Source organism: Galeopterus variegatus, unplaced genomic scaffold (assembly GCF_000696425.1).
Source record: "Galeopterus variegatus unplaced genomic scaffold, G_variegatus-3.0.2 Scaffold18411, whole genome shotgun sequence".
Classification (NCBI taxonomy): Eukaryota; Metazoa; Chordata; class Mammalia; order Dermoptera; family Cynocephalidae; genus Galeopterus; species Galeopterus variegatus.
In genome coordinates, this window is record NW_007744522.1 from 28 (window position 1) to 11,477 (window position 11,450).

Consider the following 11,450-nt stretch of genomic DNA (forward strand, 5'->3'; position numbering starts at 1 on the left):
TGGAGCTCAACCGTTCTTATCCTGCTTGGGCAAGGAGGGCAGATCGGACTCAGCGTTGCCCACAGTCTCTCGGGCCATGGATCTCCGTGGAAGCTTCTTCTGGGCCTCTTCCCCCCGAAAGTCGGATATCCGGGGGTCTCCGGGCAATAGGCCACGGCGCACTGCTCACAGCAAGGGCTACTCGTCGGTCTGAGTAGGGGGTGTGAGGGGAGGGTCTCTCGCTCCGGCCTCCCGGTTGACAAAGGATTGGGGACTGAGGCCCCAGCATGGCGCTTCGCCGCCGGGGACCCTGCAGCCCAGAGGGAGGCACGTAGTATGTGTCCCCGGCCCCGCAAGCTCGGGAACACCCGCGCGGCCGTCACGAGACCCAGCCGGGTGTATTTTCCTTCTTCCAACTCTTGGAATATACGTCTGTCATAGTTACAGCAAGGCCTAGGGCAAGAATTCTATGCCCAAGATGGCCAGCCGGAAGCGGGCTTCTCACGCCGACGTGGCGAAGTCCCATTCGCCAACTGGCGGCTCGCGGCCAGGTGCCCAGCCACCTCTCCTCTGTGCGCATGCGCTCAGTCTCGCCCGCCCGCAGGCGCAGAGCGCCCGCTGCGTCTATGGTTGAGACGTCTGACAGAGCGTCCACCCGCTCTCCCCGGAACTCTATGGTTTCTACGCGCGAAGATTAGCCCGCCTATATAAGGCACGCGCAGGGGTGGAAACGTCTCTTTCTCTTCGGCGCGGTGAGTAGGCAGAACTGTGGGTTTCTTAGATGCCGTTTCCGTTTTTCTTCTCTAGTTTGAGGCCTGTCCTCGTCTTCTCTTCTGACTTTGTCTTTTTCGTTGTAGCCACCGGAGGTCCTGGTGTCGCCATGGGCCGCCGCCCCGCTCGCTGGTGAGTGCCAGATCCATGCAATTTCTCTGCTGGGCAAAGGGACGGAGAATTGCCTTTGGGTGGAGCCTTCCTCAGGCTGCGGTCTTGTCCTCGGGTTTGACCCCGTGTTTTTTCTGATACCTTCCGGATTGTTTTTAGTTTCAGATTTTACCATATTTTCCTTTTCTTTAAAAGTTCATGTCCTCCTCTACCGCTTCCCCCGTCTTGTTTTTGGGTTGGCGGATTGACTTAGGACTGCATGTGTCGGGCAGGAAACGACGTGCGCATTGCATTTCATGTTCTGCTCTGGAAATTGGCCGCATTTTCGGGCTCGACGCCCTCACGGGGCCTTTGTGTGCGATCCCTTATTTCCAGACGAGGTGCCGTGCGGTCTTCTCGGACGCCAAGGGCAGTCCGGGAAAAGCGGGTGCACCCTCCTTGGCTGCCCTGCAGGGGGCGCCGGACGCCGTTCACGCGGCTCGGAGGCGGATTTAGTGCCACGTGCCCGAAAAATCTTTGGGTGGCCTGAACTGTGCTACTCAAACAGCGAATTTACAGTACGCAGTGCCTCCAAGGAGAATATATATTTTTTAACTGGGAAGTTTTATTTAAAAGTGTCCTCTTGAGAGAAAGCTTAAAGTTAGGGGTAAAGAGAGGTACTTTTATGGTTCTGGTGTTTGTGTCATTTTTGTGGTCTCCTGTTCTGACCATGTGTTCTTGGAGCCAGTTTCCCAGAATGGAAGCAGTTTAGAGGTTGACATGCGTTCCCCACCCCCTTCTATGCCCTCTTGTTCCTTGAAGGGACACTCGTAAGTGCTTGTTGAGTTTCCTTGTGAACCCCACCAAACATGGGTTTTTTCCCCGTGCAGTTACCGGTATTGTAAGAACAAGCCATACCCAAAGTCTCGCTTCTGCCGAGGTGTCCCTGGTAAGTACTGGAAGAACTCGCAAACAGGTTTGGCTGTGCTGACTATTTCCTCAGTACCACACACTCACTCACACGAGCTTTTTTTCAGATGCCAAGATCCGCATCTTTGATCTCGGGCGGAAGAAAGCAAAAGTGGATGAGTTCCCGCTGTGTGGCCACATGGTGTCAGATGAGTATGAGCAGCTGTCCTCTGAAGGTGAGGCATGGTTCGTTGTTAATCACACAGTGTTTTCCTATGTGCTCCATCAGCCTGACACAGAGTGTACTGCCCTGGAATTAACAGCTCATTAACAAGCATGAGCCTTCTTACAAAACTCACTCTGCTGCATTTCTTCCTCCACCTAGCCCTGGAGGCTGCCCGTATTTGTGCGAACAAGTACATGGTAAAAAGTTGTGGCAAAGATGGCTTTCATATTCGAGTGCGGCTCCATCCCTTCCACGTCATCCGCATCAACAAGATGTTGTCCTGTGCTGGGGCTGACAGGTGAGGTGGGCCTGAGCCTTTTTCATGATTACATCTTAGCAGCCTCTGGGCCACAGGTATTGGAAGAGTAGTTCTTCATGCTTTGAGCCTGATGGTGGCAACCATCTGCCAGTAAGCAGGTAGTTTTAGGGCTGTCAGAAGGGGCCCGGTGGTACCTTGAAGGGTTTCTCACTGGTTCCTTTTGGGGCCCTCTGCAGCCAATTAAGCCGACTGTGCTCCTTTCTTTGTGGTGGCCCAGTGTGCAATGGCTGCAAACAGCAGCCTCCTTGGTAGTGTATGCAGCCTGTTGCTTGTACGGGTTGCCCTAAGGGACCTTGGAGACAGCCCTTTCCAGTGGACATTCATGTCTCTGACTTAGTGCTGGCCCCAATCTAGGCTGCAGACTGGTATGCGAGGTGCTTTTGGAAAGCCTCAGGGCACAGTGGCCAGGGTTCACATTGGCCAAGTCATCATGTCCATCCGCACCAAGCTGCAGAACAAGGAGCATGTGATTGAGGCCCTACGCAGAGCTAAGTTCAAGTTCCCTGGCCGCCAGAAGGTAAGCAGTGCTGCGGCTCCCTTCTCCTGCCTTTCCTTGCACCAGGCCTCCTGACTCAGTCTTCCATCTCTTCCTAGATCCACATCTCAAAGAAGTGGGGCTTTACCAAGTTTAATGCAGATGAATTTGAAGACATGGTGGCTGAGAAGCGGCTCATCCCGGATGGTTGTGGGGTTAAGTACATCCCCAACCGTGGCCCCCTGGACAAGTGGCGGGCCTTACACTCATAAGGGCTTTCACTGTGCTGCCGCCTCCTTACTTGCACCTGCTAATAAATCCCTACTTCTGGTCCACCTATGTCTTTGCATCTGTATTCCTGTGGGAGGGAAAGGAGCCTCTTGGGAGCCTTGAGATCACCGCACTTGAATTAGGCTGACAACTGAGCTGTGCCATGAGACCCTAATTGGCACTAAGCAGGGCTGAAGAAACAAACCTTAGAAAGGGCTAGAACTGTTGGCCTTTCATCGGTTACTTAGTTTAGGCTTTGACTTGCACTTCTCCAGATCCCAACTGCTTTCAGCAAATCCCTGAGGCGGGGAGGTAATGAAGGGCAGCACGTCACTTGCAAACCTAGGCAGGTATCAGTCTATATGCTTTGTTTGCTGCTTGAATATCCTACTCTGGGATGGAGAAGGGCTTCTGGGCCAAGGGTAACGTCTATGGTGGAATCGTTATCCACGTGTTCCAGACCAGCAATGGTTAGAAGTGAACCAAACCAGGTTCAGTTCTGGCCACCTGGTTTAAGTAGTCCTCTAGGGGTTGGGGTTGTCCAAGTATTGGCTTGAGTAATCTGGGGCCTGACCCCATTTCCATGTTTTCAGCAACCTCTTTCACATGCTGTCCCAGGCCCCGCCCACCCACCAGCCCTTCTAGAGCCTGTATTTCCAGGACCCACCATTGACACCTAGCCCAAGAGGCTTGGCAACGAAAGGCCTTTGGATAGTAAGTGTGGAGCAACCCCTCAGCCTGGGGATCCTGGCGTTCTGTCCTAAACCCCAACAGTAAGAGCAGCTTTAGGGTTCTGAGGAGTAGCCTGGGGGAGCAGCACAAATAGGCCAGGATTGCTGCCCTTGGTAGGATGAACTCAGCCCCTGGACCCTTGAAATGGGATCTGGTTCCAGAGCTGGGGCATTGTGGCCAGAGAGCCTTCTCAGGTGTGCAGTTTGTTCCCTTGGTTCCAGCCTCATCTCGCATGCAACCTGCTTCTAGCAGCCACCAACAGGCACTTCCCCAAGTCCCCAGCCTGTGGTCCTCAGCCCTCTGGCTTTTTACACCATTTATAGCCATTTCTAAAGTTTTAAATTACCTTTATTTTTGATGTTGGGAGATGGTTCAGAAACCATAAACATACAAAAAAAGAAAAAACAGGATTGTGATTTGCACTTTAAATGGTCCTGACATCTCAATAGGTGTTTTTACTGAGCTCGTTTCTTGGAAAACGTACTGTAGAGGAGGGGACCCCATGATACCAACACCCTAGATAGAATCACTGTTGAAGTTTTGCTATGGGGCTGGCTGTTTAGCTCACTTGGTAAAGAGCATGGTGCTGATAACACCAAGGTCAAGGGTTCAGATCCTCCAGACTGACGTACCAGGTGCCAAGATGGACTGACAGCACCCCACTGGGTGGAAGCAGGGCTGTGCAGTGGTTATGAACAGGCCTGACGGCTGTTTTCAGGCTATTCATTCACTGGGTTACAATGAGCCTAAACGTTTTCCATTTGGTGGTGGTGGTGTAACTGCTTATCTCCATCCTCGTATCTACTAAGGCCTTAATGTTCTCTTGATTCCCGTGAATTCTGTGTACAGTAAAGGTAGCCAGTTGGCATATCTGCTACACACAGGTAATGTCCCAATCCGGCTTTTTGTTATCTGTGTTGTGCAGGTTTCCTTTTTCTCACAGAATCTTTTGATCTGTTGTATTTCCCTTTTCTGAGCCCTCCCTTCCCCTCCCCCTGCCTCGGGCCTGCTGTCTCCAATCCTGACACTACCTGTGGGGGGATGGCATGGGTGCAGCCTCCGGGATAAGCCCAACCAAACCAAAGGCAGATGGAGGGGGACTGCAGTCACGTGGGGCAGTGCTGCAGTCAGATGGAGGGGGGACTGCAGTTGGAGACCCTCAGGAGTTACTTCTGACACCAAGGTTGGAGTCCTAAAGGCAGTGTCTCCATGACATCTGCGGGAGGAGGGCCTGGGGGTGGAGGTGGTTAGGCCACCAAGCCCAGCCGACGGGGCAGGAGCGACAGCAGGAGTGACAGCAACAGCAGAGTGGCCAGGCTGAAGGACTGCACAGTGTGCGCCACCCGGCTCAGCTCCACCTCCACAGGGTAGTGGTCACTGATGTTGAGGGCCTGGGGACGGGCAGTGGGACAAAGCATCAGTGCCTGGGGCTCAGGGGCTTCCCTGTGAGCCACTCCGGCCCTCCCTCCTTGTGCCAGCCCCACCCCTCTACCTCCTCCATGGTGAGCTGGAAGCTCCTAGGGAAGTCGAAGGCAGCCGCAGCCTGTAGCAGGCTCTGGCAGCGCTCTCCGTGCAGCACGATGTGGTCGTAGGTGCAGTGGGTACTGGCCCGGACCGTGGTGTCCTCCCCGTCGACGATCACCCAGCGGAAGCCTGCCTCCGTCCGCAGTATCAGCTCACCTAGGCGCTTCTTGGTCAGCGAAGTGCAGTCAGCATTGAAGTCCCCAAGCAGGATCATGTCCTAGAGACCGGAGCAGCAGTTGGGCCTGGTCGCTAGGCCATCTTTTCCCTGTCCCTCCAGCACAAACTGCCCGGCCCTACCTTGCTCTGCCAGTGCCGGGAGACATCAAGAAACACGTCGTATAGGGCGTTCAGCTCCTTCTCTACAGCCGTAGGAGTGGTGTGCAGTGGGACCAGCACCAGGCTGGGAAGGACTGCAAGGCCCGGAGACTAAGGGCTGCCGCCCATTCCCAGCCCTTCTCCCCCAGCCTCTTCCAGTGACCACGCCCCGAGTGCAGCCAGCCACACCCCCTTCCTGCTCCCACACACCAGGCCCACCCTCCTCTCCTACCCTTGCTGGGCAAAGTGAACTGGGCCACGAAGGGCTCCCGAGCAAAAAGGTCATTCTCGTCGTTGTACAGGTAGGAATCCAGGACCTGTGTCTTGTGTGACCTGGGAGGACCAAGGAATGGAAAGCAGTGGTCGCGTGTCACTGATTTTGGCCTGCTAGTGCCAACAGCAGAGCTAGCACTCGGTGGGGCCTCTACCAGCAGCCCAGTAAGAGCCTCTCCTGGCTCCACCCGTTCCATATGGGCACAGCCTTTCTTTCTAGAACTTGTTTTTATTCAGATATAATTCATATGACATAAGGTTCACCTGTTTAAAGTATACAATTTTGTGCGTTTTAGTGTATTTGCAAGGTTGTGCAACTATCACTATGAGCAATTTTAGAACATTGTCATCACCCCAAAAAGAAAGCTTATATCCGTTAGCAGCTCCTCTCCACTCCCCTAAGCCCTCGGCAATCACCGATCTGTCCTCTGTCCTGTACGTTTACCTATTCTGGATATTTCATATGAACGGAACCAAATTAATACGTGGCCTTTGGTGACTGGCTTCTTTCCCTTATTATTTTCCTTAATATTTTCAAGGTTCTTCCATCTCGTAGCATGGATCAGTATTTCATTACTATTAGAGCTGAATAAATATTCCACTGTATGGGCGTACCACGTTTTGTCCACCATTCTTCGGTTGGTGGATGTTTGGCCACTTTGATGTCATTCACCAATTCATGGACATTTCTACTTTGGGGATGTTATGAGTGATGAGCATTCGTATGGGGACTTGTTTTCGTTTCTCTCAGGTAGGTACCTAGGAGCTGCCCAATTATTTTGGAGCAAATTCCAGACATTGTATAATTTCATCTATATGAGAACAGGTCTCCTTCCCTAACAGTTCCCCTTGCCCTCTTGATACTGACTCCAAAGGGCTCCCCGCAACCTGTCTTCCCAGGGACTTAGGGTTGTTTCTAGATATGAGGCCCACCCAAGAGCCACAACCGGCACCCATTGAGCCTCTTCCCAGAAGCCGCCGTCACTGCCGGCCACTCCCATAGAGGGGTCCAGCCATGCCCTGAGCCCCAGTGGCTTCCACAGGAGAGAGGAAGAGGGACCCCCGCATTTGTGCATGGAGAAGGAAGGCCTGATAGACGGACACACTGGCTGTGGTAGATGAAGGGAAGATCCCAGAATAAAATCGTTGAGAAAAAGCGCAATGAGGTGAGGCTGCCCCAGGAGGGAAGTTCCTGTAGCCCTTGGGACTAATGAGCCATCTCACAGCAGGGCCATGGCTGGCCCTGCCCTTGCCAAGCCCTGTGCTTACCGGTAGATGTACACATACTTCTCCAAGTACGTGCCACGCCCCAGCGGCTGGCTGCTCAGGGACTCATAGGGCCCGGAGCCATCAAATCTGCCAGGAAAAGTGGAACCCAGGGTCAGTGCCCTCAAAGTTCTGGGTGAGCCCCGGATTAGACCAACAAAGCCCTCCTCACCGGTTGAGTTCTCGAAGAAGGAGGGAGATGGTGCTGTCAGAACGGTCCACCACCTCCTGCAGCACCATGATGTCACAGCGAGCCACGATCTGCAGGACACCAGGAAGGCAAGCCCTACTCAGTGCCAGCCACCCTGGGGGCAGTGTATCTGGGGAACTGGCACTGGTGTGGCCAACAGTGTCAAGGCTCAGTGGCTGTGGCCCACAGAAAAGAGTGGGACTGGAAAGGACCTGGAAGAAGATTGAGTGCCATCCTCACCCACACCCCACCCATTTTACAGAAGGGGAGACCCAGGACAACAATAGATGCTCTGCATCTCTGCACCCATGCCTTTTGATGTCCCCTTTTCTCTGGGACTTGTTCTGGTCAGGCAGGGCCGGGGGCTTTGGATCGTGGTCCTTAAGGGCACAGCTTTCCTACAGCAATGAACCTACCCGAACTAAGGTGGTCATCACAAGCTCCCTGGCCACCTTGGCCAGTGTCAACCGCTGGGCATTAAAGGCGCAAATGCGAAAGGCCTCCATCCCGCCAGCCAGGAGGACCAGCAGGAGTACAGCTGAGCAGTGCATGGCTTATGTGTGGCTGCTGGGCCCTAGGAGCAATCCAGGGTGCTCCAGGGTATGCTCCCAGCAGGGCTCAGTTCTGCATCTGGAAGGACATGGGACAGAGAAAGCGGCACTCACCCTGCTGCTGGCCTCACAGGTTTCCTGCTTCTCTGCCTGGGGGCACCTGCTGGGGTCTGCACCTATGGCTCGATCCCCACTCTTTTTTTAAAATCATGATAAAATACACATCACATAAAATGTACCATGTTAGGGCCGGCCCGTGGCTCACTCGGGAGAGTGTGGTGCTGATAACACCAAGGCCCCGGGTTCGGATCCCATATAGGGATGGCCGGTTTGCTCACTGGCTGAGTGTGGTGCTGACAACACCAAGTCAAGGGTTGAGATCCCCTTACCGGTCATCTTTTAAAAACAGGATTTTAATTTTATGGGCAGTATTTGGAGTCCTTGTAAAACTTTATCATGGGGTAATGAGAATTGTATCTTACCAACAAAATCAGCCATAGTTATCTGTAAAGACTCCAATTGTTCAAGGGCAGTGTAAAAATCAGTTTTAAAAAGACCAGGATTGGGCCGGCCCGTGGCTCACTCGGGAGAGTGTGGTGCTGATAACACCAAGGCCCCGGGTTCGGATCCCATATAGGGATGGCCGGTTTGCTCACTGGCTGAGTGTGGTGCTGACAACACCAAGTCAAGGGTTGAGATCCCCTTACCGGTCATCTTTTTTAAAAAAAAAAAAAAAAATGTACCATGTTAACTATGTTTAAGTGCACAGCTCGGTGGCATTAAGCATGGTCAGTGTTGTGCAGCCATCACCACCATCCACCTCCAGAACCTGTTCATCTTCCCGAAATGAAACTCTGTTCCTATTAAACACTAACTCCCCACCCCCTCTCCCAGCCCCTGGCACCACCATTCTACTGCATGTGTGTCTATGAATTGGACTTTAGGCACTGTAGTGGATTGAATTATGTCCCCCCAAAACTCCCTGAAGCTTGAATTGTATTCCCCAAGTTTTATGTATTAGAAACTTAGCCCCAGGGCTGGCCCGTGGCTCACTTGGGAGAGCGTGGTGCTGACAACACCAAGTCAAGGGTTAAGATCCTCTTACCGGTGGTCATCTTCAAAAAAAAAAAAAGAAAGAAATTTGGCCCCCACCGTGACAGTGTAAAGAGGATGGGAAATCCTATTACAGTAATTGTAAGCTGGGGTCTTGAAGAGGTGACTAGATTGTAGGACCGTGCAGTAGTGAATGGATTAAAAATAGTGGTAAGGGGTGTGGTTCCGAGGGCTTTAAAAGGAGAGTCTCTCTTGCTCTCTCTCTGCTTCCACTATCTTGCAATGTGAGACCCCTGGGTCACTGTCACCACCACCAGATGGACTTTAGACTTCCCAGCCTCAGAAAGTGTAAGCAATAAATTTTGTTTCCTTTATAAATCACCCAGTTGCAGGTATTCTGTTATAGCAACACAAAATGGACTAATACAGGTACATCATAGAAGTGGAACCATACAGGATTTGCCCTTTCGTGACTGGCTTCTTTCACGGAGCACAATGACCTCAAGGGTCATCTATGTCGTACCATGTGTCAGGATTTCCTTCCTTCTTACAGCTGAATAATATTCCATTGTATGACTAGAGCACATCTGGCGTATCCATTCGCCTGTCAACGCACACTGGGCCGCTTCCATCTTTGGGCTGTTATGGATAGTAGTGCTATGAACATGGGTGCACATATATCTCCAGTTCTGCTTTCAATTCTTTTGGGTGTGTACCCAGAAGTGGAATTGCTGGATCCTATGTTAGTTCTAGTTTGAATTGTTTGAGGAACCGCCATACTGTTTTTCACAGTGGCTGCACCATTGTACACTCACATCGAGAGTGCACAAGGGCTCAACCTCATTCTTTAATTTTTTTATTTATTATTACTATTACTATTATTACTGGCAGCTGGCTGGTACAGGGATCCAAGCCCTTGACTGACCTCATTCTTTTGAGCTGCAGCAGTGTATTCCCCCTCCAGATACACTGACTATGGGAGATACAGCCAGTCCCTGACCCGGGAAGGCTTCCAACTTTTCACCGTCATTAGCAACTAGAGGAACATCTTCATGCATACCTCTCACCACTTTGTGAGACGTTACCTTTTTCTTTATTTTCTGGGGGGCGGGGAGTGGCTGGCTGGTATGGGGATCCCAACCCTTGACCTTGGTGTTACAAGGCGGTGCTCTAACCAACAGAGCTAACTGGCCAGCTGAAGATGTTACCTTTAAGATAAAGTCCTAGCAGTGGCATTGCTGAGTTCAAAGGCATATGCATTTAAAATAATCTCAGATCTGGGGCCGGCCTCCCGCCGAGGGTTCGGATCCCACATACAGACCGGTTCCCGCTCACTGGCTGAGCGAGGTGCGGGCGCAACACCGAGGGTTGCGATCCCGTTGTCGGTCCTGGTCCGGTACGGGCGCGACACTGAGGGTTGCGATCCATTGCCGGACACGAAAAAAGACAAAAAGGAAAAAAAAAAAAAAATCTCAGATCTGGCCAAATCCCCCGTCCGCAACGTGTGATGGAGCCTCTTTCCCAGTCCCCGGCACCGCTGGAGAGCCCTTCTAGGTCATCTTACCAGCTGGAGCCCCCTTCTTTCTCAGCATCTCCCTCAGTTTATCTTTAGCTCAGGCTCACCCTGACCTTGCCCTGTCCCTTCTGGCTCAGGCCCTGGCTCCGCTCACCGTCCATGTTGCTCGAGTCCGAGGCGTAGCACCCTCTGCTTGTGTCTACCTGCTTTCCTGCACCACCCTGTCACCTTCCCCTCGGATTCACTTTGTGCCTCTCAAGCTCTACCTGCCTCTGTCTTGGTTGCCCTCTGTTCTGTGCTCTCTGCCTCTCCGTCTCTCTTCACAGTGTCTCCCTCCTGACTGGGCTTGGTGCCTGTTTCTCCCTGACCACCTGTGCTCTGTCACTCATGCTAGTTTGGGTCCCCTGCCTTGGTGACTATTCTGGGATATATGTGAGCATTTGGGCAGCCCGGGGCTGGCACGGACAGGCTTGGAGACTCTGAGGCTAGGGACCCTCATGGGGGCTACAGGCAAGAAGTACCGGACTGCCTTATAACACCAAAGTCACGGGTTCGGATCCCCCTACCGGCCAGTCGCCAAAAAAAAAAAAAAAAAGAAGAAGAAGAAGAACCAGAGAACCAGCCTGGCCTCAGCCCGGAGCCCAGCCGTGGCTCACAGCTCCAGCCTAGTGCCCTACCCGGGGGTTCCCTTCCCTTGTCAATCCCCTCCCCAGGCAGGGGGCAACTTCCTCCCTCCTTCCCTCTGCCACGAGGGCCCCCATACCTGAGCAGACCAGCTTGTCACCGTGCCTGCCTCAGCCTTAAGCGGATGGCGACACCCCACGGAATCTCAGCGCCTGCCTGGTAGGGACTGGAGGGAAAAGAGGAAGAACTTGTCTTCCCGACCCAGCCAGCGGGCCCGGCCGGACGCCCCACCTTCGCCGCCGGGCAGTCCCGCTCCGGCTCCGCCCCGCCGTCCCGCCCGGACCCGCCCTCCCAGGCCCGCGTGAGT

At 53.1% G+C, this 11,450-nt stretch overlaps 2 protein-coding genes across 2 annotated transcripts; one reads left to right on the forward strand and one right to left on the reverse strand.

The window, feature by feature from the left end:
- The first annotated feature begins 816 nt into the window (after positions 1 to 816).
- Positions 817 to 3,108, forward strand: RPL10 (ribosomal protein L10). Its single transcript, XM_008564362.1, has 6 exons — positions 817 to 882; positions 1,731 to 1,789; positions 1,878 to 1,985; positions 2,135 to 2,273; positions 2,649 to 2,811; positions 2,889 to 3,108. Exons 1-6 carry the CDS (start codon positions 860 to 862, stop codon positions 3,039 to 3,041), a joined length of 645 nt encoding a protein of 214 aa, XP_008562584.1. The 5' UTR covers positions 817 to 859; the 3' UTR covers positions 3,042 to 3,108.
- Positions 3,109 to 4,101: 993 nt separating this feature from the next.
- DNASE1L1 (deoxyribonuclease I-like 1) lies at positions 4,102 to 11,302 on the reverse strand. The gene is made up of 8 exons (XM_008564363.1): positions 11,223 to 11,302; positions 7,756 to 7,969; positions 7,322 to 7,410; positions 7,153 to 7,239; positions 5,843 to 5,943; positions 5,593 to 5,705; positions 5,264 to 5,512; positions 4,102 to 5,162 (listed from the first exon to the last, which is right to left on the reverse strand). Exons 2-8 carry the CDS (start codon positions 7,888 to 7,890, stop codon positions 5,019 to 5,021), a joined length of 918 nt encoding a protein of 305 aa, XP_008562585.1. The 5' UTR covers positions 7,891 to 7,969; positions 11,223 to 11,302; the 3' UTR covers positions 4,102 to 5,018.
- Positions 11,303 to 11,450: the final 148 nt, after the last annotated feature.

Bases quoted from the DNA above. Each gene is read 5' to 3' on its own strand.
- RPL10 (XM_008564362.1), top strand. From the start codon at position 860: ATGGGCCGCCGCCCCGCTCGCTG. The intron at 1,986-2,134 runs GTGAGGCATGGT...TCCTCCACCTAG, and splicing joins TGAGCAGCTGTCCTCTGAAG to CCCTGGAGGCTGCCCGTATT. The intron at 2,812-2,888 runs GTAAGCAGTGCT...ATCTCTTCCTAG, and splicing joins AGTTCCCTGGCCGCCAGAAG to ATCCACATCTCAAAGAAGTG.
- DNASE1L1 (XM_008564363.1), bottom strand. From the start codon at position 7,890: ATGCACTGCTCAGCTGTACTCCTGCTGGTCCTCCTGGCTGGCGGGATG. The intron at 7,240-7,321 runs GTGAGGAGGGCT...TTTTCCTGGCAG, and splicing joins CTTCTTCGAGAACTCAACCG to ATTTGATGGCTCCGGGCCCT. The intron at 5,163-5,263 runs GTAGAGGGGTGG...GCCCGTCCCCAG, and splicing joins TCCAGCTCACCATGGAGGAG to GCCCTCAACATCAGTGACCA.